The following is a 27,669-nucleotide window of genomic DNA, read 5'->3' as shown; positions in this document are numbered from 1 at the left end:
ACTAGAAATCAATTACAGGAAGAAAAATGGGTAAAGCACAAACACATAGAGACTAAACAACATACTAATAGAAGACCAATGGGTCAATGAAAAAATCAAAGAGGAAATCAGAAAATACCTTGAGAAAAATGAAAATAAAAAAAACCTTTCCAAAATCCATGGGATGCAGCAAAAACAGTTCTAAGAGGAAAGTTTATAGAGATACATACATGCCTCAAGAAACAAGAAAAATCTCAAATAAACAAGCTAACTTCCAGCTAAAGGAATTAGAAAAAGAACAAACAAAGCCGAACATCAGCAGAAGGAAGGAAATAATAAATTTCAGAGCAGAAAAAAATAATATAGAAACCAAAAAAACCAAAAAAACAAAAAAAGAAAGAAACGATCAATGAAACCAGGAGCTTGGGTCTTTTTTTTTTTTTTTTTTAGAGACGGGTCTCGCTATGTTGCCCAGGCTGGAGTGCAGTGGCTATTCACAGGCGCGATCCCACTACTGATCAGCACGGGAGTTTTGACCTGCTCCGTTTCCGACCTGGGCCGGTTCACCCCTCCTTAGGCAACCTGGTGGTCCCCCGCTCCCGGGAGATGACCATATTGATGCCGAACTTAGTGCGGACACCCGATCGGCATAGCGCACTACAGCCCAGAACACCTGGGCTCAAGCGATCCTCCTGCCCCAGCCTCCCGAGTAGCTGGGACTACAGGAGCATGCCACCGCACCCGGCTGGGGTCTTTTTTTAAGATAAACAAATTGATAAACCTTTAGCCAGGCTCCTTAAGAAAAAAAAGAGAGAGGACCCAAATAGACAAAATAAGAAATGAAATAGGAGATATTACAACCAATATCACAGAAATACAAATGATCATAAGAGAACAGTATGAAAATTTATATGCCACAAAATTGGACAACCTAGAAGAAATGGATAAATTCCTAGAAACATACAATCTTCCAAGAATTAATCAGGAAAAAATAGATAATCTGAACAGACAGATTACTACTATTAAAATTGAATCAGTAATCAAAAAACACCCAACAAACAAAAATTTGAGGACCAGACAGCTGCACAGGGAAATTTTACCAAGCATACAAAAAGGGAACCCTCCTGCACTATTGGTGGGAATGTAAATTGATACAGCCACTATGGAGAACAGTATGGAGGTTCCTTAAGAAACTAAAAATAGAACTATCATATGACCCAGCAATCCCACTACTGGGCATATACCCTGAGAAAACCATAATTCAAAAAGAGACACATACCACAATGTTCATTGCAGCATTATTTACAATAGCCAGGACATAGAAGCAACCTAAATGTCCATTGACAGATGAATGGATAAAGAAGAAGTGGTACATATATACAATGGAATATTACTCAGCCATAAAAGGCAACGAAATTGAGTTATTGGTAGTGAGGTGGATAGACCTAGAGTCTGTCAAACAGAGTGAAGTAAGTCAGAAAGAGAAACACAAATACCATATGCTAACACACGTATATGAAATCTAAAAAGAATATATATATATGTATGGTACTGATGAACCTAGTGGCAGGGCAGGAATAAAGACGTAGACATAGAGAATGGACTTGAGGACACAGGGGGAGGGGGAAGCTGGGGCAAAGTGAGAGTAGTATCAACATATATACACTACCAAATGTAAGATAGTTAGCTAGTGGGAAGCAGTAGCATAGCACAGGGAGATCAGCTCGGTGGTTTCTGACCACCTAGAGGGGTGGGGTAAGGAGGGTGGGAGGGATGCTTAAAAGGGAGGGGATATGGGGATGTATGTGCGCATGTGGCTGATTCACTTTGTTGTGTGACAGAGGCTACTGCAGTATTGTGAACTAGTTATACTCCAATAAAAATCTATTTAAAAAAAGTTAATAACTATCCTTCTCCAACTACTCCAAATAATTGAAGAGGAGGGAACACTCCCAAATTCATTCTACGAGGCCAAGATTACCCTGACACCAAAACTAGACAAAGACTCTGCAAGAAAAGAAAATTGTAGGCCAATCTGACGAAGACAGATGCCAAAATCCTCAACAAAATATTAGCAAACCGAATTCACAATATAGAAAAAGGAACATACACTATATCATACATGGAACATATCTCAGCACAATAAAGGTCATTTATGACAAGCCCACAGCTGACATTGTATACAAAGGAGAAAAACTGAAAGCTTTTCCTCTAAAGTCAGGAACAAGACAATGATGCCCACTCTCAAATTTCAATTTAACATAGTATTGTCCTAGACACAGCAATCAGACAAGAAAAAAAATTAATGGCATCAAATTTTGAAGGGAAGAAGTAAAACTGTCACTATTTGCAAGTGACATAATACTATATATGGAATATCCTAAAGTCTCCACCAAAGGAAAAAAAAAACTATTAGAAGTAATAAACGAATTCAGTAAAGTTACAGGATACAAGATTAATGTACAGAAATCTGTTGCTTTTCTATACATAATAATGAACTATCAGAGAGAGAAAGCAAGAGAACAATCCCATTTACAATCACATAGAAAGCATATAATACCTGGAAATAAACTTAACCGTGCAAAAATAAACAAATGGAACCTAATTAAACTTAAAAGCATTTGCACAGAGAAGGAAACCGTCAACACAGTGAAAAGACAACCTACTGAATGGGAGAAGATATTTGCAAATGATATGTCTGATAAGGGGTTAATATCCAAAATAGATAAAAAACTCATACAACTGAACATCAAAAAATCAAACAGCCTGATTAAAAAATGGGCAGAAGACCTGAATAAACATGTTTCCAAGGAAGACATATGGGTGGCCAACAGGCACATGAAAAGATGTTCAAATTCACTAATCATCAGGGAAATGCAAATCAAAACTACAATGAGGTATGACTTCACACTCTTGAATGGTAGAATGGCTATCACCACAAAGACAACAAATAATAAATGTTGGCGAAGATATGGAGAAAATGGAGCCCTATTTCGCTATTGGCGGGAATGTAAATTGGTACAGCTGCTATGGGAAACGACATGGAGGTTCCTCAAAAAACTAAAAATAGAACTACCATATGATCCAGCAATTCCCCTCCTGGGTATATATGCCAAAAAAAAAAGAAGAAGACATATTCACCCCCATGTTCATACCAGTATTATTTACAATAGGCACGATAGGGAAGCAAACTAAGTGTCCATCAACAGGTGAATGGATAAAGATGTAATACATATATATTCATATATATATATGAATATTACTCAGCCATAAAAAAGAAAACATTTGCTATTTGCAACAACTTGGAGAGGCCTGGAGGGTAATATCCTTAATGAAATAAGTCAGACGGAGAAAGACAAACAGTGTATGTTTTCACTCATAAGTGGAATATAAAAAAACAAACAAATGAATATAAGAAAACAGAAACAGACTCATAGGTACAGAGAATAAACTAGTGATTACCAGTAGGGAGAGCCTTGGGGAGAGGGACAAGGTAGGGGAAATGGATTAAGAGATACATACCACTAGGTATAAAATAAATAAGATACAGGATATAATGGACATCACAGAGAATGTAACAAATATTTTATAATAACTTTAATTGAAGCATAATCTATAAAATATAGAATCACTGTGTTGTACACCTGAAACTAATATAACATTGTAAAGCAACCATACTTCAATAAAAAAAGAAATGAAGGCAAGATAAAGACTATCTCTAATAAACAAAAGCTGAGGGAATTCATCACCACAAAATGTGCCATACAAGACTGCTGAAAGGAGTTCTTGTGAAGCTGAAACAAATGGACACTAGTTAATATTATGAAAACATGCGAATATACACGGTAAAGGAAGGCACACACTCAGATCCAGAATAATCTAATAGTGTAATATGTTGGTGTGCCTACTTAACTCTAGTATAACGATTAAAGGATAAAAGTATTAAAAATTGCTATAGCATCAACAATTTGCTAATGGGTACACAATTAAAAATATGTAAATGGTGACATCAAAAACATAACATATATGATGTTTTATGCAAGCCACATGGTAACCACAAAGCAAAAGCATACATTAGATTCACAAAAGATGAAGAGAAGGGAATCAAAACTTACTACAATGAAAATCATCAATTTACAAAGGAAAGCAGCAAGAGTGGAAGAAAGGAACTAGGGAACTAAAAATCAGCCAGAAAGCAATTAATATGATGGCATTATTAAATCCTTACCTATTAATAATTACTCTAAATGTAATTGGATTTACTTCTCCAGTCAAAAGGCATAGAGTGGATGGATGGATAAAAAAACAATACCAACTGTATTGCTGCCTACAAGAGACTCACTTCAGTTTTAAGGTCACACGTACGCTCAAAGTGAAGGGATGGTGAAAGATATTCCATGAAAGTGGAAAACAAAAGAGAGCAGGGGTAGCTATACTGATATCAGACAAAATAGACTTTCAGCCAAAAATGGTAATTTGAGACAAAGAAGGTCATTATATAATGATAAAAGGGGTCAATTCATCAAGATGATATAACAACTGTAAATATATACACACCCACCATTGGAACACCTAAATATATATAAATATATATATATAAATATAAATATAAATATATATATATATATTTAGAAATTATCACTGATATTTATTTATCTATTTTTAAACTTTTTATTTTATTTTGGAGTCTAGCCAATTAACAATGTTGTGATAGTTTCAGGTGCACAGCAAAGGGACTCAGCCTTATATATACATGTATCCATTCTCTCCCAAACTCCCCTCTCATCCAGTGGAACACTTAAATATATTGAGGAAATACTAACAGATCTGAAGGGGTAAATAGGTAACAATACAATAATAGTAGGGGACTTCAATACTCCACTTTCACAATGGATAGTTTATCCACACAAAATCAACAAAAGGAAATGGACTTGAACCATACTGTAGACCAAAGGACTTAACAGACTTCTATACAACATTCCATCTAACAGCAGCAGAACACATTCTTCTCAAGTGCAAATGGAACATCTTCCAGGATAAATCATATGATAGCTCATGAAACAACCCTAAGCAAATTTAAGAAGATTGAAACCATACCAAGTATCTTTTGCAACCACAATGGTATGAAACTAGAAATCAATAACAGGAACAAAGCTGGAAAACTCACAAACATATGGATATTAAACAATACACTCCTGAACAACCAACGGGTTAAAGAAGAAGTCAAAGGTATATTTTAAAATATCTTAAAACAAATGAAAATGGAACCACAAGGTACCAAAACTATTGGGATGCTGCAAAAGCAGTTCTAAGAGGGAAGTTTAGAGCGATAAATGAATACATTAAGAAACAAGAAAGGTATCAAATAAACAACCTTATGGATTAAGAAAAAGAAGAAAAACCTAAGTGCAAAGTTAGCAGATGGAGGGAAATAACAAATATCAGGGAAGAAAAAATGAAATAGAGATCAGAAAGTCAATAGAAAAGATCAATGAAAATAAGAGCTGGCTTTTTGAAATGATAAACAAAATTGACAAACCTTCAGCTAGACTAACTCAGAAAAAAGAGAGAGTTCAAACTAAATCATAAATGAAAGAGGAGACATTACAGTGACACCACAGAAACACAAAGGATTGTGAGAGACAATTATGAACAACCATACACCATCAAATTGGAAATGGATAAATTCCTAGAAATATACAACTTACCAAGACTGAATCATGAAGAAATAGAAAATATGAACAGACCAATTATGAATACGGAGATTAAATCAGTGAAGAAGAAGAAGAAAAAAATCCCAGCAAAGAAAAGCCCAAGACCAGATGGTTTCAATGGTGAATTCTACCAATCATTTAAAGAAGAATTAATGCCAGTCCTTCTTAAACTCTTCCAAAAAATTTAAAAGGATGGAATACTTCCAACCTCATTTCACAAGGACAGCATTATCTGACACCAAGGTCAGATAAAGACACTATAAGAAAACTATAGACCAATGTCACTGATGATTATAGATGCAAAAATTCTCAACTAAATAGCAAGCCAAACTCAACAGGACATTAAAAGAATTATATATCACGACCAAGTGGGAATTATCCCTGGGATGCAAGGATGGTTCAACATATTTAAATCAATAAATGTAATATACCACATTAATAAATGAAAGATGAAAATCATATGATCATCTCAATATATGCAGAAAAGCATTTGACAAAATTCAACATCATTTTAGGATAAAAACACTCAGCAAATTGGGTATAGAAAAAACATACTTCAACATAATAAAGGCCATATATGTCAAGCCCACCATCATCATCATACTCAACGGTGAATGGTTGAAAGCTTTTTCTCTAACATCAGGAAGAAAACAAGGATGCCCAATCTCACCAGTCATCTTCCACATAGTACTGGAAGTCCTAGCCAGAGCAATCATCAATACAAAAAAAAAAAAAAAAGGCATCCAAATAGGAAAGAAAGAAGTAAAATTGTCTTTATTTGCAGCTGATATGATCTTATATGTAGAAAATCCTAAAGACACCAACACCAATAGTACCAATCAACAAATAGAGTAGAGAGGAACCAAGATGGCGGAGTAGAAGGACGTGCTCTCACTCCCTCTTGCGAGAACACCAGAATCACAACTCGCTGCTGGACAATCACCGACAGGAAGACACTGGAACTCACCAGAAAAGATACCCCACATCCAAAGACAAAAGAGAAGCCACAATGAGACGGTAGGAGGGGCACAATCACAGTAAAATCAAATCCCATAACTGCTGGGTGGGTGACTGAGAGACTGGATAACACTTATACCACAGAAGTCCACCCACTGGAGTGAAGGTCCTGAGTCCCACGTCATGCTTCCCAACCTGGGGGTCCGGCAACGGGAGGAGGAATTCCTAGAGAATCAGACTTTGAAGCCTAGTGGGAATTGATTGCAGGACGTCGACAGGACTGGGGGAAACAGAGATTCCACTCTTGGAGGGCACACACAAAGTAGTGTGCGCACCGGGACCCAGGGGAAGGAGCAGTGACCCCAGGGGAGACTGAACCAGACCTACCTGCTAGTGTTAGAGGGTCTCCTGCAGAGGCGGAGGGGGTGCTGTGGCTCACGGTGGGGACAATGACACTGGCAGCAGAAGTTCTGGGAAGTACTCCTTGGCATGAACCCTCCCGGAGTCTGTCATTAGCCCCACCAAAGAGCCCAGGTAGGCTCCAGTGTTGGGTTGCCTCAAGCCAAACAACCAACAGGGAGGGAACCCAGCCCCACCCATCAACAGTCAAGTGGATTAAAGTTTTACAGAGCTCAGTTTACTGAGCTCTGCAGCAACACTCAGCTCTACCCACCACCAGTCCCTCCCATCAAGCCTCTTAGATAGCCTCATCCACCAGAGGGCAGACAGCAGAAGCAAGAAGAACTACAATCCTGCAGCCTGTGGAACAAAAACCACATTCACAGAAAGATAGACAAAATGAAAAGGCAGAGGGCTATGTACCAGATGAAGGAACAAGATAAAACCCCAGAAAAACAACTAAATGAAGTGAAGATAGGCAACCTTCCAGAAAAAGAATTCAGAATAATGATAGTGAAGATGATCCAGGACCTCGGAAAAAGAATGGAGGCAAAGATCGAGAAGACACAAGAAATGTTTAATAAAGACCTAGAAGAACTAAAGAACAAACAAACAGAGATGAACAATACAATAACTGAAATGAAAACTACACTAGAAGGAATCAATAGCAGAATAACTGAGGCAGAAGAACGGATAAGTGACCTGGAAGACAGAATGGTGGAATTCAATGCTGCAGAATAGACTAAAGAAAAAAGAATGAAAAGAAACGAAGACAGCCTAAGAGACCTCTGGGACAAAATTAAACACAACAACATTCGCATTATAGGGGTCCCAGAAGGAGAAGAGAGAGACAAAGGACCAGAGAAAATATTTGAAGAGATTATAGTCGAAAACTTCCCTAACATGGAAAAAAATAGCCTACCCAAGTCCAGGAAGTGCAGCGAGTCCCATACAGGATAAACCCAAGGAGAAACTCGCCGAGACACATAGTAACCAAATTGACAAAAATTAAAGACAAAGAAAAATTATTGAAAGCAGCAAGGGAAAAATGATAAATAACATAGAAGGGAACTCCCATAAGGTTAACAGCTGATTTCTCAGCAGAAACTCTACAAGCCAGGAGGGAGTGGCATGATATGCTTTAAGTGATGAAAGGGAAGAACCTATAACCAAGATTACTCTACCCAGCAAGGATCTCATTCAGATTCGATGGAGAAATCAAAAGCTTTACAGACAAGCAAAAGCTAAGAGAATTCAGCACCACCAAACCAGCTCTACAACAAATGCTAAAGGAACTTCTCTAAGTGGGAAACACAAGAGAAGAAAAGGACCTACAAAAACAAACCCAAACAATGGTCACAGGAACATACATATCGATAATTGCCTTAAACGTGAATGGATTAAATGCTCCAACCAAAAGACACAGGTTTGCTGAATGGATACAAAACCAACACCCATATATATGCTGTCTACAAGAGACCCACTTCAGACCTAGGGACACATACAGACTGCAAGTGAGGGGATGGAAAAAGATATTCCATGCAAATGGAAATCAAAAGAAAGCTGGAGTAGCTATACTCATATCAGATAAAATAGACTTTAAAATAAAGAATGTTAAAAAAGACAATGAAGGACACTACATAATGATCAAGGGATCAATCCAAGAAGAAGATATAACACTTATAAATATATATGCACCCAACATAGGAGCACCTCAATACATAAGGCAACTGCTAACAGCTATACAAGAGGAAATCGACAGTAACACAATCATAGTAGGGGACTTTAACACCTCACTTACACCAATGGACAGATCATCCAAAATGAAAATAAATAAGGAAAGAGAAGCTTTAAATGACACAATTGACCAGATAGATTTAATTGATATTTATAGGACATTCCATTCAAAAACAGCAGATTACACTTTCTTCTCAACTACGCATGGAACATTCTCCAGGATAGATCACATCTTGGGTCACCAATCAAGCCTCAGTAAATTTAAGAAAATTGGAATCATATCAAGCATCTTTTCTGACCACAACGCTATGAGATTAGAAATGAATTACAGGAAAGAAAACATAAAAAACACAAACACATGGAGGCTAAACAATACGTTACTAAATAACCAAGAGATCACTGAAGAAATCAAAGAGGAAATCAAAAAATACCTAGAGACAAATGACAATGAAAACACAATGATCCAAAACCTATGGGATGCAGCAAAAGCAGTTCTAAGAGGGAAGTTTATAGCTATACAAGCCTACCTCAGGAAACAAGAAAAATCTCAAGTAAACAATCTAACCTTACACCAAAAGGAACTAGAGAAAGAAGAACAAACAAAACCAAAGTTAGCAGAAGGAAAGAAATCATAAAGACCAGAGCAGAAATAAATGAAATAGAAACAAAGAAAACAATAGGAAAGATCAATAACACTAAAAGCTGGTTCCTTCAGAAGATAAACAAAATTGATAAACCATTAGCCAGACTCATCAAGAAAAAGAGGGAGAGGACTCAAATCAATAAACTTAGAAATGAAAAAGGAGAAGTTACAACAGACACTGCAGAAATACAAAGCATCCTAAGAGACTACTACAAGCAACTCTATGCCAATAAAATGGACAACCTGGAAGAAATGGGCAAATTCTTAGAAAGGTGGAACTTTCCAAGACTGAACCAGGAAGAAACAGAAAATATGAACAGACCAATCACAAGTAATGAAATTGAAACTGTGATTAAAAATCTTGCAACAAACAAAAGCCCAGGACCAGATGGCTTCACAGGTGAATTCTATCGAACATTTAGAGATGAGCTAACACCCATCCTTCTCAAATTCTTCCAAAAAACTGCAGAGGAAGGAAATCTCCCAAACACATTCTATGAGGCCACCATCACCCTGATACCAAAACCAGACAATGATACTACAGAAAAAGAAAATTACAGGCCAATATCACTGATGAATATAGATGCAAAAATCCTCAACAAAATACTAGCAAACAGAATCCAACAACACATTAAAAGGATCATACACCATGATCAAGCGGGATATATCCCAGGGATGCAAGGATTCTTCAATATACGCAAATCAATCAATGTGATACACCATATTAACAAATTGAAGAATAAAAACCATACGATCATCTCAATAGATGCAGAAAAAGCTTTTGACAAAATCAACATCCATTTATGATAAAAACTCTCCAGAAAGTGGGCATAGAGGGAACCTACCTCAACATAATAAAGGCCATATACGACAAACCCACAGCAAACATCATTCTCAATGGTGAAAAACTGAAAGTATTTCTTCTAAGATTAGGAACGAGACAAGGATGTCCATTCTCACCACTATTATTCAACATAGTTTTGGAAGTACTAGCCATGGCAATCAGAGAAGAAAAAGAAATAAAAGGAATACACATTGGAAAAGAAGAAGTAAAACTGTCACTGTTTGCAGATGACATGATACTATACACAGAGAATCCTAAAGATGCCACCAGAAAACTCCTGGAGCTAATCAATGAATTTGGTAAAGTTGCAGGATACAAAATTAATGCACAGAAATCTCTTGCATTCCTATACACTAATGATGAAAAAAATCTGAAAGAGAAATTATAGAAACACTCCCATTTACCGTTGCAACAGAAAGAATAAAATACCTAGGAATAAACCTACCTAGGGAGACAAAAGACCTGTATGCAGAAAACTATAAGACACTGATGAAAAAAATTAAAGGTGATACCAACAGATGGAGAGGTATACCATGTTCTTGGATTGGAAGAATCAATATTGTCAAAATGACTATACTACCCAAAGCAATTTACAGTTTCAATACAATCCCTATCAAATTACCAATGGCATTTTTTGCAGAACTAGAAAAAATCATCTTAAAATTTGTATGGATACACAAAAGACACCGAATAGCCAAAGCAGTCTTGAAGGAAAAAAAAAAAGCTAGAGGAATCAGACTCCCTGTCTTCAGACTATACTACAAAGCTACAGTAATCAAGAAAATATGGTACTGGCACAAAAACAGAAACATAGATCAATGGAACAAGATAGAAACCTCAGAGATAAACCCACGCACCTATGGCCAACTAATCTATGACAAAGGAGGCAAAGATATACAATGGAGAAAAGACAGTCTCTTCAATAAGTGGTGCTGGGAAAACTGGACAGCTACATGTAAAAGAATGAAATTAGAACACTCCCTAACACCATACACAAAAATAAACTCAAAATGGATTTGAGACCTAAATGTAATGCGGGACACTATAAAACTCTTTGAGGAAAACATAGGAAGAACACTCTGACATAAATCACAGCAAGACCTTTTTTGATCCACCTCCTAGAGGAATGGAAATAAAAACAAAAAATAAACAAATGGGACCTAATGAAACTTCAAAGCTTTTGCACAGCAAAGGAAACCATAAACAAGGCGAAAAGACAACCCTCAGAATGGGAGAAAATATTTGCAAATGAATCAACGGACTAAGGATTAATCTCCAAAATATATAAACAGCTCATGCAGCTCAATATTAAAGAAACAAACAACCCAATCCCAAAATGGGCAGAAGACCTAAATAGACATTTCTCCAAAGAAGACATACAGATGTCCAAGAAGCACATGAAAAACTCCTCAACATCACTAATTATTAGAGAAATGCAAATCAAAACTACAATGAGGTATCACCTCACACCAGTTAGAATGGGCATCATCAGAAAATCTACAAACAACAAATGCTGGAGAGGGTGTGGAGAAAAGGGAACCCTCTTGCACTGTTGGTGGGAGTGTAAATTGATACAGCCACAATGGAGAACAGTATGGAGGTTCCTTAAAGAAACGAAAAATAGAATTACCATATGATCCAGCAATCCCACTACTGGGCATATACCCAGACAAAACCATAATACAAAAAGACACATGCACCCCAATGTTCATTGCAGCACTATTTACAATAGCCAGGTCATGGAAACAACCTAAATGCCCATCGACAGACGAATGGATAAAGAAGTTGTGGTACATATATACAATGGAATATTACTCAGTCATAAGATGGAACGAAATTGAGTCATTTGTTGAGACGTGGATGGAGCTAAAGACTGTCATACAGAGTGAAGTAAGTCAGAAAGAGAAAAACAAATATCGTATATCAATGCATATATGTGGAACCTAGAAAAATGGTACAGATGAACCGGTTTTCAGGGCAGAAGTTGATACACAGATGTAGAGAACAAACCTATGGACACCAAGGGGGGGAAACTGCGGTGGGGAGGGGATGGCGGTGTGCTGAATTGGGCGATTGGGATTGACATGTATACACTCATGTGTATAAAATTGATGACTAATAAGAACCTGCAGTATAAATAAATAAATAAATAAATAAATAAATAAAATAAAATAAAATTCATATGGAAAAAAACCCAAATACAGTAAAGTTGCAGGATACAAAATCAATATACAAGAATCACTTACGTTTCTATACATTTACAGCAAAATATCTGAAAAAGAAATAAAGGAAACATTCCTATTCACAATACATCAAAACCAATAAGATACTTAGGAATAACTTTTATCAGGGAGGTGAAAGATCTATACACAGAAAACTACAAGACTTTGACGAGACAAACAAATGAAAGACACCCAGCGTTCATGGATAGGAAGAATTAATATGGTTAAAATGGTCATAGTATCCAAGCCATGTATAGATTCAATGTAATCTCTATCAAACTTCAATGGTATTTTTCTCAGAAATAGAAAACGACAACCCTAAAGTTTGTTTGGAGCCACAAAAGATCCCAAATTGCCAAAACAATACCGAGAAGGAAGAATAAAGCTGGAGGCATCACAGTTTCTATTTTCAAACTATATTACAAAGCTAAAATAATCAAAACAGTATGGTACTGTCATAAAAATAGACACATAGACCAATGGAACAGAATTGAGAGCCTAGAAATAAACCCTCGCATATAGAGTCCAAAAAAAAAAAAACAACAAAATATGTGACAAGGAAGTCAAGAATAATTGAGGAAAGAATGTTCTCTTTAATAAATATGGTTGGGAAAACTGGATTATCACATGCAGAGAAGTATTTCCCTTAACTTTTAATCTTCCAATTGCAGAAATTGGACACATACTACAGCACTTACAAAAATTAACTTGAAATGGATTAAAGACTTAAACATAAGAACTGAAAACGTAAATCTTCTAGAAGAAAACATAAGGGAAAAGAAGGAGGAAGCAATCAGAAAATCCAAACCAATCAAAACTTTCTAAAGGAGAGCATGGCATGGACATATATACACTACCAAATGTAAAATAGATAGCTAGTGGGAAGCAGCCACATAGCACAGGGAGATCAGCGTGGTGCTTTGTGACCACCTAGAGGGGTGGGATAGGGAGGGAGGGAGGGAGATGCAAGAGGGAGGAGATACGGGGATATATGTATATATATAGCTGCTTCACTTTGTTATAAAGCAGAAACTAACACACTATTGTAAAGCAATTATACTCCAATAAAGATGTTAAAAAAAAATAAAGTAAAATGAAAGCCCCTCCCAAAATGGATTAAAACTTCAAAAATGTCAATGTCACGAATGACCCAAAAAAATCTGGAAAATTGTTCTAGTTTAAAGGACACTAAAGAGACATGACAACTGAATGCAATGCATGTTCTTTGATTGGAAGCAGGATTTTTTTTTTAAGAAATAGGTACAAATAACAATTCTGAGACACATGAATTTTGAATGAGTGCATACGGTAGGTAATTGTATTGTCTCAAAGTTAAATTTCTGAGTGTGATAATTGCATTAAGATGTTGTAGCAAACTGGGACTTCCCTGGTGAAGCAGTGGTTAAGAATCTGCTTGCCAATGCAGGGGACACGGGGTCGAGCCCTGGTCCAGGAGGATCTCACATGCTGTGGAGCAACTAAGTCCGTGTGCCACAACTACTGAGCCTGTGCTCTAGAGCCCATGAGCCACAACTACTGAGCCCTCGTGCCACAACTACTGAAGCCCACATGCCTAGAGCCCATGCTCCGCAACAAGAGAAGCCACCACTGTGAGAAGCACGCACACTGCAACGAAGAGTACCCCCTGCTTGCCACAACTAGAGAAAGCCCGTGTGCAGCAACAAAGACCCAATGCAGCCAAAAATAAATTAAAAAAAAAAAGATGTTGTAGCAAACAATTATTTTTCCCAAGTGAAACATGTCAAGGTATTTAGGGACAATGTACTATAATCTCTTCAAATAACTCAAATGATTCAACAAAACAATTTAAAACACACACACATACAGTTAGACAGAGGGAAAGGAAATATGACAAAAGCTACAAAATATTTACAATGGGTGAGTCCAGTTGAAGGATGAATGGGTGTTGCTTGCAATTTTCTTGCATAAGTATCTGTAGGACAGATTTTTTTGTAAATAGGGGGAAAAGAGGATATTATGGACCATTTTATTCCAATTAATTTGAAAACTTAAAAAAAGGTCACCAATTTCTACACAAACATAACTTGCCAAAAATGACTCAGAAAGGAAGAGCCAACTGGAATCGTTCCATACTAATTGTAAAGAAATATACTAATAGTCAAAATGCTTTTCCAAAAAAAATCCTCTAGGCTTCACCACTGAATTTTGAAAAGCATCTTAGGCATAAATATTTTCAATTTGACACAAAATCTTAGAAAAAATTGAAAAGGCAGGACACTCCTCAACTCATTTTCTGAGGATGGAATAACCTTGACACTAAATCCTGTTGACAGTTTGAGAAAGGAAAATCACAGGTCAACCGCAGGCTCATGGCATAGAAGCAAGAATCAGAAACAGAATATTAGCAAACTGAATCCTACAGGATATAAAAAGGAAAATACAAAACATACCATGACTGGATTCATCCCAGGAATACAAATTTGATTTAGTTTCAGAAAATAAGGTGATATAGCATTCCATGTTAACAGATTACAAGAGAAAATTATGATCCTCGTGTTTAAAAATAAATACTAAGTAACAATATCCATTTGTAATGTATTTTTTTTGGCCGATCAATTTGTAATTATTTTTCTCTGCCGCACCACGTGGCACGCAGTATCCTATTTCCCCAAGGAGGGATCAAACCCGTGCCCCCTGCAGTGGAAGCACAGAATCTTAACCACTGGACCACCAGGGAATTCCCTGTAATGTAACGTACTTCTTAAAATTGAAGTAGAGATGACTTAAAATGTTGTGTTAGTCTCAGGTGTACAGCAAAGTGATTCAGATATATGTATATGTATTTTATATAAATAAATATATAAATATATATGTATTTTATATACATATATTCCTTTCAGATTTGTTTCCATTATAGATTATTACACGATATTGAATATAGTTCTCTGTGCTATAAGTAGGTCCTTGATATTTATTTATTTTACATATAGTAGTGTGTATCTGTTAATCCCAAACTCCTAATTTACCCCTCCCCCCCCTTTGCCCTTTGGTAACCATAAGTTTGTTTTTGATATCTGTAAGTCTGTTTGTTTTATAAATAAGTTCATTCATGTCATTTTTAAAATTAGATTCCACATATGAGTGATATCATGTGATATTTGTCTTTCTCTGCCTGACTTACCTCACTTAGTGTGATCATCTCTAGGTCCATCCATGTTGATGCAAATGGCATTATTTCATTCTTTTTTTATGGCTGAGTAATATTCCATTGTATATATATATACCACATCTTTTTTAACTATTCCATTCCATGTGTGTATGTATATGTATGTATGTGTATATATACATATATATACACATATATCTGTGTGTGTGTGTGTGTGTATATATATATATATATATATATACACATACACATATATGTGTGTATACGTATATCACATCTTCTTTATCCATTCCTCTGTTGATGGACATTTAGGTTGCTTCCATGTCTTGGCTATGGTAAATAGAGCTGCTATGAATATAGGGGTGCATGTATCTTTTTGAATTATTGTTTTCTCTGGATATATGCCCAGGAGTATGATTGCTGGATCATATGGTAATTCTATTTTTCATTTTTTAAGGAACATCCATACTGTTCTCCATAGAGGCTGCACCAATCTACATTCCCACCAACACTGTACAAGGGTTCCCTTTTCTCCACACCTTCTCCAGCATTTATTATTTGTAGACTTTTTAATGATGGCCATTTTGACTGGTGTGAGGTGATACCTCATTGTAGTTTTGATTTGCATTTCTCTAATAATTAGCAATGTACAGCATCTTTTCATGTGCCTATTGGCCATCTGTATGTCTTCATTGGAGAAGTGTCTATTTAGGTCTTCTGCCCGCTGTTTGATTGGGTTGTTTCTTTGTTTTTGATATTGAGCTTTATGAGCTGTTTGTATGTTTTGGAAATTAATCCGTTGTCGGTCACATTGTTTACAAATATTTTCTCCCAGTCCATAGGTTGTCTTCGTTTTCTTTATGGTTGTCTTTGCTGTGCAAAAGCTTTTAAGTTTCATTGGGTCCCATTCGTTTATTTTTGCTTTTGTTTCCATTACTCTAGGAGATGGATCCAAAAAAATATTGCTGCGATTTATGTCAAAGAGTGTTCTGCCTGTGTTTTCCTCTAGGACTTTTATAGCACCTGATCTTACATTTAGGTCTTTAATCCATTTTGAGTTTATTTTTGTAGGCGGTGTTAGAGAATGTTCTAATTTCATTCTTTTACATGTAGCTGTCCAGTTTTCCCAGAACCACTTGCTGAAGAGACTGTCTTTTCTCCATTGTATATTCTTGCCTCCTTTGTCATAGAGTAATTGACCATAAGTGTGTGGGTTTATTTCTGGGCTTTCTATCTTGTAGCATTGATCTATGTGCCTGTTTTTGTGCTGGTTTTGATCACTGTATCTTTGTAGTATAGTCTAAGGTCAGGGAGCATAATTCCTACAACTACATTCTTCTTTCTCCAGATTGTTTCGGCAATTCGGGGTTGTTTGTGTTTCCATACAAATTTTAAAATTATTTGTTCCAGTCGTGTGAAAAATGCCATTGGTAATTTGACAGGAATTACATTGAATCTGTAGATTGCCTTGTGTAGCATGGTCATTTTAACAATATTGATTCTTACAGTCCAAGAACATGGTATATCTTTGATCTGTTTGTGTCATCTTCAACATCTTTCCACAGTGTCTTATAGCTTTCAGAGTACAGGTCTTTTGCCTCCTTAGGTAGATTTATTCCTAGCGATTTTATTCTGTTTGATGTGACACTAAATGAGATTGTTTCCCTAATTTCTCTTTCTGATATTTCATTGTTAGTGTATAGAAATGTAACAGACTTCTGTATATTAATTTTGTATACTGCAACTTCACTGAAATAATTTATGAACTCCAGTAGTTTTCTGGTGGCATCTTTAGGATTTCCTATGTATATTATCATGTCACTTGCAAACAGTGATAGTTTTACTTTTTCCTTTCCAATTTGGATTCTCTTTATTTATTTTTCTTCCCTAATTGCTGTGTCATAATGCACTTTTTACATTTTTTTAATAATATGGGTTTATTAAAATTAATTTACATACAAGGTCTAAGAGTCTCTATGAACACATTCTGTTATGGAACCACCAATGCAATCAAAATTAAAAACATTTTCATCAGCCTCAGAATTGCTTCATGCTCTTTGGTAGTTTAACCTCTTCTCTCAACCCCCAGACCCAGGCAACCACCAATCTGTTTTCTATCCCTACAGTTTGGCCTTCTCAAGAATGTGAAGTAAATGGGATCAGGCAGTATGTAGACTTATCCATTTGGATTCCTACATAGAAAAGGACATATAGGGGACTTCTGGATGTGCAATGTACTTTTCTGTCACCTGGGTATAATTACATGGGTTGTTTCGTTCATAATTATTTGTCAAATTGAGAGCTTATGCTCTCTACGATGTGTATATGTATAGTGTCTTTTATCTTTGGAAGGGTTATTTTATTAAATAACAATTGTAAATCCTTTAAAAGAAAGTGAATGATCGTTGTAAAAGTCAGGCTGGCAGATACCTCAAGAGGACTAGGGGTGGGGAAGTGATTGGCTTGGAACAAAAGGGAGGTCCAAAACTACTGGTCTGTCCTCCATCTGCATCTGAGCGGTACTTACCAGGACTTCAACAGTGCACAAGCACAGGGGGCACCAAGCACACTGCAGTCATTCGAATGCTGTGCCCTGGAATCATGCAGGGTCGGTCCCCATGGCAACCCTGGCAGCCCCAATGTGCCTGGCCGAACCTGGCCAATGCAGGTGAGAGTTTCCCCACCTTCATTCAGCTGAGTAGCAGCGTTTATTGCACCTGCAAGCTTAACCCCCTGTTGCCATGCAAGGTAACATATAAGCCAACAGCAGGAATTAGGATTTGGACACCTTGGGGCATGATTACTCTGCCCACCACACCCAGCTCCCTCTCCAGGGCTCACCTACACCTACTTTCTTTGTTTGTGTCAGTTCCCCCCAGGAGTCCAGAGAGAGCAGTTGGCCTGTGGTTGGGCTGGTGCTGGTGTGGAGTGGGCGGGGTGGGGAGGGGGCATCTTCCCAGTAATTGGGCAGGGAGCAGAAGCAGGCAGGATGGGGCCTAGGGCTCTCCAGGCCAGCCGCCACTGTCTCCCAGGCTGGAGAAGGGGCTTGAGGGGAAAGGCAAATGGGGTGAACTGAATGAGGGCGGAGTCCTGAACTCCTCTTACCCACGGGGGCCCAGATGTATGACCTGCCACTATTTCCCTCTGGAACTGGAAAGCTCAGGGCCAAGCCACAGCCTGTGATATACATGTTTCCAGCAACATTTTTCTGCGGTAGTTGGTCAGAACACGGAACAGAGAGATGGTGTGCTCAGTGGAGGGAAGGGAGGCAGGGAAAATGCATCACCAAGGGTTGAGGTCACGCCCTCCCATGTCACCTCCCTTTCAACAAGCTTCTCTATTTCCTCACCCTGGTGACCACAGCCCCGTGACCCCCTCTGCCGACAGGTGGTGCTGGTGCTGGTGCTGGACTTCTCCCCGGGCACAAGTTGCCTTCACGCCTCGGTGAGCAGAAACCTCAGCTGGAAGGTCTCTGCCAAACTTAGTCACTCAGACAGCAGCGAGATGTGCTACATCGCCAAGCAATAACCACTGGATCAGGTTCAGGGTCAAAGCTGTAAACTAAGCAGTCAAGCCCACCTTCTCCAGGGAGGGGTTTGAGTGGAAGGATTAGGTCCCACAAACGTTCTTTTCTGACCCTGAGGTCTGTGACTGTCCCATCCCACATGTGGTCTGTCCACCTGAGCTCATGCCATGAACTCCGGAAGTGAGTCAGGGTGAGAATATGGGGGAAGGGTGGACCCAAGTGCTCCCCATTGTCCAGGTGCAGTCACTCCTTACTTCCCATCCTCACTGCCCCCATCCCGCCCCTGTCCCGGGTAGCTCATGTTGGGTGGTCTCATATATGGGTCCCCTGATTCTAAGATGAGCTACTCTGAGGAGCCACCCTTCCCAATCTCATTCCATCCACACCCACAGTAGTCGTCAGACATCACAGGATCACAGAGTAGGATCGAGTACCTCCTCCAGCAAATCCAACATTTTGAGCATCCCGACACCCTGTCGTGGGGTTTGGTGACTTCTGCATCATCCCCCTCCTATGTTTTGGGAATTTAACGACAACCCTTGAACAAAACAGATCCGACCCTTGATTTTGCTCATTCAATGCCTTACAGAACCTGGACCAGCCTCTACTGCCTTTACTCCCTGAATCACATCTTTCTCCCTCAAGGGAGATTATCCCTGATTACTTTTATTCATACACAGGGACACACAGTCACCAACCTGGAATGTCCTATCTACCATCGTACCCTCTTTTGGGTAGTAAAACACCGGTCTTTCGGGAAGGCTGTCAGGCAGAACCACCCTCGCCTCACTCAAACACAAATCTGTCCCTCTGAGTTTCAGGCTGGTACAGCCCTGGGTCCTGGCTGAGGGAAGGAAGTGCTCCCCAACCTCCAGGGAGGGGGAAATCGAACATGGAGTTCGGACTCAGTCTCGTGTGTCCTAAAGAGGCAGTCTGGGAGATTGAGCTGGGACACGGAAATATCATTTCCAGGAAAATCTGTGTCATGGGGCTGGTGGAAGAGTATTTGACGGGGACCATGCAAGAACACAGACCTACTAACCACCCTTGCCATAGAACCTGACGGGCCAATTTCCACTCAAGGGTATAGAGACGACCAGGCTGGAGGAGGGTGGTCAGCTGGCTAGGGCAGGGAGGATGTGAAAGCTTCCAGATTGGAGCTCTGGAAGGGGGTCATGAGTTCCTGCTGATGGGGAGGGGGAATGGCAGAGATGAATGGGAACCGCCAGACCCCAAAGGAGGAGGGGGGTTTGGAGAGAACTAGAAGAGGGCCTTCGGGGGAAAGGGAGGACGTGCCAATGTGGCCAGGCAGAGCCCACACAGGACCCAGACCTGGGGCACTCCACTCGCTTGACTGCAGGGATGGTAGCAGAGGCTGGCCCAGAGTCCCCACCACAGGATGCCAGAGATACGGTTCTGGAAAAGGCTCTGACGTGGAGCAGCGCCCTGCCCCGGCACCCTACCTGTACCCCTACCCCTACCCCTACCCCTCCAGAGAGAAGGCAGAACACAGAAGATGAGAGGCACTTTAATTGGATAATGCTGTGAAACTGGGGTGGGGCAGGGGCAAAACAAGGGGGAGAGGAAGCCCTAGCTGAGGCAGAACAGGAGGGAACGAGCTTGGCCACAGCTCCCGGGCCCCAAAGGTACCAGCTGCTCCTCTTGCAGGAAGACGCTGGGCTCAACCTGTGAAACAGCGGAGTCAGGGAAGAGCCTCAAGCCAGGGCCAGCCCCCAGCCCTGCTCAACAGCCAGGACTGTGGGAAGGGGTACGGTGTGTGTAACACTCACTTCAAAGGGTCTGGAACTTGTCAGCCAGGTACTGCATGGCGGCTGCAACACGGACAGGCATTAGCAGGCGCTCCAGACAGAGGAATATAGAAGCCCGTCCCCCTATCCCTGAGAGGAACCGCCTAGCCCTGCAACCTGAAACCCCCTCCAGACCTGATGCAAAGAGCTCTGGGCCTGACCACTCCCCACCACCCGAACTGAATATGGAATCGGTTCCTAAAGGGAAACAAAATGTGCCAGCAGCTCTTATGCTGTGGGCCGTGCCACAACCAGTCAGAACTCGTCACACAAACAAACAAACAATCCAACAAGAACCTTAGAAGCCACACCAAGCAGCAGTTCAAGGGAAAAATCAACGAGGCATCTCTAAAATTCCTATCAGAAGGAGATTCCCTAGGACTGGTCTGGTTGGCAAAGTGTGCATGCAGTCCAGATAGTACTTTGCTACTTGTACACACGCCCAGCTGTACATGCACAGCCGGCTCCAGGGCCAGGCCTGCTAGGTTCTCCTCCCCACAGGGATGTTGGTCCCTGCGAGGCCGACTGCACCTGCAGCCCACCCCCACCACAGGTGCCCACGCCGGTTCTGCACTAACACACCGCTCTACGTCCCTGGTTCCTCATACCAAGTTTCTCCTTAAGGTCGTCTATTTCTCTCTGTAGCATGAGACACTACGCCAGCAGACACAGGAGGAAGAGAAATGATTAGTATACTCTGGCCTCCTCTCTCTTCCACCTTCTCCTCTCCCCCAGGTCCTCCATCCCAGAGCCGGGTGGCTAGACTGGCAAGGGCTCTTCAGTGGAAAGGAGGTGGGTTCCCTCCGTGGGGTACGTGATGGGGGCAGGGGATGTGGGGCCCCACATATGTCAGTTGAACTTGGACCCAGATCCCACCCTCGAGTTTGGGCCTGCATTTCCAGGAGCCAGAGGAAGCATTACCCGAGGACAGCCTGGTGTTCCCAGTGGCTGCTGCTGTCTTTCTGGTCTTGGGGGATGGTCAAGTGGCTCCCGGTCACCTGAGAGGGAAAGGACACACAATCCAGCTTCTCAGGCTCCCAGTGAGGTGGAAAGGGCCAAGCGGGGTCTAACGTGAGGTGAGGCAGCACCACCCTCCGCTGGCAACAAGCCGCCCCTGCTCTGCCCAGCAGCCCGAACCTTCTCCCTGGGCCGGCCTCCCCTGTTCCCCAGGGGCAGCCATTTCGCCACTGTAGTCCCCAAAGACTGTGACTCTGGATTCGACCCTCCCAGAGCTGCAGCCACAGCCAGCACGTGGGAGAGCAATGTGGGCAAACAGGACTTAACAGAAAAGGCTGTTCCCCTGCAAGTCTACACCCGGAGGAGCTGTTTTGGGCACTGCCACCGATCACCCCGGCCGCACAAACCCCACACAGAGGATGATGTGGCTCAAGGCCAGCCCTGCCAGCACCCTGTCTCCTGTGGGAGAAGCTGCCTGGGAGCAAGGCTGTGCCCCCAGCAGAGACAGAGCCAGAGGTTTCTGTCCTCAACCCCTCTCCCTTCCCCTCATATCAAACCCACGACACTCACCTGAGGGGACAGGCACCCTGGGCATGACTTCTCCCTGGTTCAGGGCCAAGGGCTCTGAGTTTCCTGGATCTTGGGGGCCTCTGGTGTTGAGGTCGCCACTGCTGGCTTTTCCACGATGCATGCGTGGAAAAGATGTGCCTGGCCTGTGAGTTGGCAGCTGAAACAAGAATTTCTCACCGATTAGGACTAAGGATGTGTGTGTGTGTGTGTGTGTGTGTGTGTGTGTGTGTGTTTGTGTTAGAAACAGAGAGAGAGTTGTGTGATTCGGGGCCGGGGTGAGGCAGGGAATTCGGAAGGGAATTGAAAGACTGATCTCATTAGCACTTTCTCCCTCAGTCAGCCTCAGGCCAGCAGGCAGAACTGATCTAGGGACAACACTGGGGCACTGAGAAAGCCCAGGCCCCCTGCAAGGAAGGTCTGGGGAACAGCTAGGAAGTAGGATTCAGGAAGCTGGTGAGTGTAAATACTGAGGCTTTTCGGGGAAACTTTTAAGGGATCCCCCGACCCAATTCAGCTACCAGCCCTCCCTTCCATCCCAGCACCAGTCTCGCAGAGGAGGCTGGAAACAGGCCAAGGGTGGAGAACCGGGCCCAGCACACCCGAAGTGCTACCTTAATGTTTGTCCCTAGTAAAAGGAGCCCGATCTGGCATCCTAATGACCCAGTGACCGAGGGGCACCCAATGACGACCCCTGAGGGATGGACAGAGGCAGCATGGGTGAAGACGTGTGTCCTGCGGGCGGTTGGAGCTGGTGGGGGGGAAGAGTGGGCAGAGAGGAGGAGCATGGCCTACTCACTTGGCCCTTTGCGGCTGGGTCTCTATTTGGGTCCTTATCTTCTCCCGCCACCGCCTCAGACTCCCTTGCCCGCCTGGCCACGGATTTCTTCCCAGCGCCGGTGTGCTTGGACTGTTCGGTTCCCGAAGGGACCAAGGTATACCTCTTGGATCTCCCAAGCAGCGGAATACCAGAGATTGGGGGCAAGGTGGCCGGTTCCAGGGGAGTTGCCTTGATTCGCTCTCCCCCGGAAGGGAAGGTTCTCCCCAGGGCAAGTTTGGAGGCTCCCCCGAGGGATTTCTTCTCCTGGGCCCCCTTCTTCCTAGGAGTGACCCGCGGCAGGCCACCTGCAGCAGCAGCAGCAGCAGCAGCAGCAGCAGCTCCCGGGTAGCTGGGCCTGCTGCCCCCCTTCCCCCAGAGCACGCTCCGCATTTTCCTAGGGGAAGAGATGCCCTGCTCTCCAACGCCGTGCGTTTCCACAACCGAAGTGAGTCCTCGCGGAGCCGAGGACAGGGAAGAGCCTGGCACGTGAAGGAAATTCTCCCTGACTTGGAAATTCGAGTGTCTGGGAGTGTCCCCGGGATCCTCGGGTCTGCTGGGCTCGGCCTGGCCTCCTCCTCTGGGGTAAGTGCTCACCGTCATCAGCTGTGTCTCACTGAACTCATCTGAGGACTCGGGGTCGGACAGCAGCCAGGCCAGGCCTTCCTCGGAGAGCCGCTGGCGATCCGCAGCCACGTTCAACCTACGCTTAGGGCCTCTCTTAGGGTTCCCCCAGGCCCGGCCCGCTTCGGGCCCACCGAGGTGGAGAGGGCCGGCTGGAGCCGGCGGCGCTTCCCCACAGCTCTGGGCGGGCGCTCCTCGACCGCCGGGACCCGCCTCGAGGCCGGCCCACACGGCGGACACTTCGAAGGCGGCGCAGCTCTCCGGGGACGGGTGTCTGCGGACGCCCAGCACGTCCCAGTCGGCCAGCTGCTGCAGGATGGCCGCCGCAGACTCCTCGGCCAGGTCCAGGAGGTCCCTCGTGTGGTCAGCCGGGGAGCCAGGTCGGCCTTCGCGGCCCCACAGCACCGGCCCTCCTGCGTCCAGCATCTCCCGCTCCGACTGGAAGCCCTCGGGGTCCGGGAAGCCGCCCCCGCCCTCGCCGCTCCGCGACTCCCCGCCCTCTGGGCGGAAACCCGTTCCTCACACAGACACCTCATCGGGGGAGCTCATGTCGCGACCCTGGCGGCGCCGGAACCGGGGCGACGGTCGATGGCCCGAGTCGCGGTCGGGGTCACGGCGGGCGAGGCGGGCGGCGCTCAGAGGGCTGCGGCAGCCACCTCAAGCGCCGCACGAGCTCGCCTCAAACGAAACGACGCGCGGCTTTCAGCGCGCCTCCCACGCCCGCGCCGCGGCCTCCTCATTGGTCCGGGCCCCGCCATCCAGCGGGCGCCTTGTTCACCCGCCCCCTCGAGGCCTAACCAATGGGGTCGAGGGCCTCTGGTTTGCCCCCAAGCCCGTGGGCGGTCCGGGCAGTGGGCTGGTGAAGGGGATGGTGGGAGTGCCTCCCTCTGTCAAGCCTCTCGGCCCGCCTCCTCCTGTCCCGCCTCCCCTTTCCGGTTAGAGTCACAGCTCTGAGGCTCCGTTTCCCATCTATACAGGGCGTCGGGGAGTGAGGGCGCTGGGCTCCAGGGGTGGTGAGGATGAAACGTCAAGATGGAGGCGCTGGACGCCTAGCACGCGCCCGAAGCATTTGCCAGCCTCCCTTCCACCGCAAGCCTTACGACCCAACAGGAGAATGGGCACAGGAGTTCCGCAGTCAGTGATCAGCGGTCGGCCAGAGAGCAAAGGGATCGTATTTTCGTTCTGTAAGGTCTCTGTCTCAACTGCTCCATCAAATGTGGCTCAGCAAACGTTAATGGCAGGCGGGTTTGGCGAACAGACTGGGGTTGGCGGACAGACTGGGGTTGGCCTCGCTCCATCAGCCCTTCCCCCGCTCTGAGGCAAATTCAAAGAAGAGGAAATCGCAGTGGCCAGTTACACCCCAAAAGATGCTCCCCACCGCTGATCCTGGAGATGTGAACTAAAAGCACGAATCGGGTTTCACACACTAGGTTGACAACCTTCAAACAGCTTAAACATTCCGAGGGTGGGAGAGTTTAGGAGCAAACCCCTGTGGCGGTGGTGCAAGAGATCCATTTGGGAGGTAATCTGGCAGAATCCATTGAAAGAAACTTAGCGCCAGCACGGACTCTGTGCTTGGCACTCTTCTAAGCGCTGGGCATAAATAGAAACGCATCCGCGTGACACGCCTCGAACTATAGTACCAACTATTACTGGCCTCTTACCGGTGAGGAAACAGGCACTGAGAGGTTCAGCCACTGGCCCAAGGTCATTCGGCTCTTGGGGATCAGCGGCAGGATTGAAACCAATCAATATGACTCCAGAGTCCTTGCTTTGAGCCCAAGATCTTAAAAGTGGAAGGAAAAAAAAAAAGCTATTTCCTCTATGTCCGGCAAGTCTGCTGCCTGGTACTTCTTCCGGAGACACGCTGGTACCTGTAGTGTACAAGAACACATGCACAAGGGTGTTGGTGATGGGAAAAACTGGGAACACTCCAAATTCCCGTCAGTAAGGAAATGGATGAATGCAACGTGGCTTAGCATCCAGTAGCATAAAGCGTGGCAGTCCAAAGGAATGCATCAGGCCATTCTCACAGCTTTCGAAAGCATCCTCCTGACTTCAAACTGCAAGTTGCAGAACGATGGCTTTGGATTCACATTTGTAAATTAAAGCACTTGCGTGCGTGGGCACACACACACACCAGTCAATCCTATGTGATATATGAGAATTCATTTAAGTATATGTACAAGTATGTTTTAAAGTTTTGAAGGACGCACAACCAAGGCCTACCAGTTGTGATGGCGGTGGGTGTGGATAGCCAGGTGTCTCTCAATTTTTCTTGGAGCTGTCAGTCCTCAGCTTCCCTGAGCTGAGCAGTACTGATGTCTGGGGAGTGGTCCCTCTCTTGGTTTCTATACGGCCCATGGGTGTTAGAATTTCCCTTGTCTGCCACCCAACTCCTACTCTGACACCCCTCCATTCCTCCCTCCCATACCTTCCTTCTGCTCTTTCCCGTTCATACTCCTCTGTCTTCAGTCACCTCTCTCTCCTGCGTCCTGCTCTGGCTGACCTCCTGGAGAGTCCTGCGGTGTCTGAGCCCCTCCTGCCTGTGGAACTCAAAGGCCCAGTATTCTGGGTCTGCACCTGAGAAGCTGGCCATGCTGGAGAAGTTACAGAGCAGGGGAGATTGGGTGCACTGTAAATCTGCAATCCTCCTCCTCGAGCCTGCCCCCGATGGTGCCTGCTTGTTTGTGGATACCGCCCCCTTCCACTTCTCCCAGTGACTTTTTAAGTCATGGTGTGCTATTTCAAATATGTTAAAATGGATAAGGAAGGATATAGCAAAATCTCCTGCATCCACCAGCATCCTATGAAACATTACCAGTGGATCCAGTGGAAGCCTCCGTCTTCCCTCTCACCACTTCCACTCCCTTCCTCCCTCCCCCATAGAGAGACTCCCAGAACTTCTCACCTTCTCCACTCTCTTCGTCCCTGTTGCTCTCCTACCTGCTCTTCCCCTGCATCCCATACGTCTCCAATGTTGTCACTAATCTCTGCTTTACCCCCCTACGCTCACCAGGATCCAATACTGGTTTTGACTTACTCTCTTGGCCTGGGGTGGGAGCCAGTGTCAGAGGTTCCTCTTGGCCTTCCCAAGGTGATAGCTCTTACTCCACAGACCAATGACCCAATGTGCAGGTCATTGCTCCAACTGCCAAGTGTATCACTTAGAATTATCAGCTTGGGGACTGGAGAAATGACCACTATGTTGGTCCAGGGACCCAGTCAGCTCACTGTGAACTGAAATCTATCCCCAACTCCTTTTACTGCCAGAACCTCATAAGCCCCACTCTAAGAGGGCCCCATCATAACACTTTGGGCTTCCGGGATCAATGTCAGCTCAGAACCTGTGTCCAGTAGTCCTAGACATGTCTGTGTCCAGTGCCAGTGTGCAGTCACCCAAGCATCTAAGAAAACTGCTATGAACATCTGCATACAGATTTTTTGCGAATGTAAGTTTTCATTTCTCTTGGGTAAATATCTAGGAGTTAACTTGCTGGATTGAATCGCTAGTGTATTTTTAACTGTTTCCAGAGCGTCTATACCATTTTTTGCCTTCTCACCAACAATGCAGGAGAGTTCTATCTGTTCCTCAGTCTCTCTAGCACTTGGTATTGTCTGTATTTTGTTTTTATTTCAGCCATGCTTATAGCTATGTTGTGGTATTTCATTGTGGCTTTAGTTATTTCCCTAATGACTAATGAGGTCAAACATCTTCTCAATAGCT

The 27,669-nt window shown here is 43.3% G+C and overlaps 1 protein-coding gene across 1 annotated transcript; it reads right to left on the bottom strand.

Annotated features, from left to right (window-relative positions):
* Positions 1 to 20,960: 20,960 nt before the first annotated feature.
* On the bottom strand, positions 20,961 to 24,491 carry LOC133081808 (uncharacterized protein CXorf49 homolog). Its single transcript, XM_061178160.1, has 6 exons — positions 24,474 to 24,491; positions 23,301 to 24,440; positions 22,505 to 22,661; positions 21,899 to 21,975; positions 21,586 to 21,631; positions 20,961 to 21,001 (listed from the first exon to the last, which is right to left on the bottom strand). Exons 1-6 carry the CDS (start codon positions 24,489 to 24,491, stop codon positions 20,961 to 20,963), a joined length of 1,479 nt encoding a protein of 492 aa, XP_061034143.1.
* Positions 24,492 to 27,669: the final 3,178 nt, after the last annotated feature.

Source organism: Eubalaena glacialis, chromosome X, assembly GCF_028564815.1.
Source record: "Eubalaena glacialis isolate mEubGla1 chromosome X, mEubGla1.1.hap2.+ XY, whole genome shotgun sequence".
Taxonomy (NCBI): Eukaryota; Metazoa; Chordata; class Mammalia; order Artiodactyla; family Balaenidae; genus Eubalaena; species Eubalaena glacialis.
The sequence above is the reverse complement of the archived record's forward strand: the minus strand, read 5'-3'. Positions and strand labels throughout refer to the sequence as shown.

What these genes read in the sequence shown, in the direction of transcription:
- LOC133081808 (XM_061178160.1), bottom strand. An exon ending in CAGGGTGCCTGTCCCCTCAG is followed by an intron (nt 21,976 to 22,504) that starts GTGAGTGTCGTG and finishes TTTCCCTCTCAG; the next exon opens with GTGACCGGGAGCCACTTGAC. An exon ending in GAACACCAGGCTGTCCTCGG is followed by an intron (nt 21,632 to 21,898) that starts GTAATGCTTCCT and finishes CTGCTGGCGTAG; the next exon opens with TGTCTCATGCTACAGAGAGA.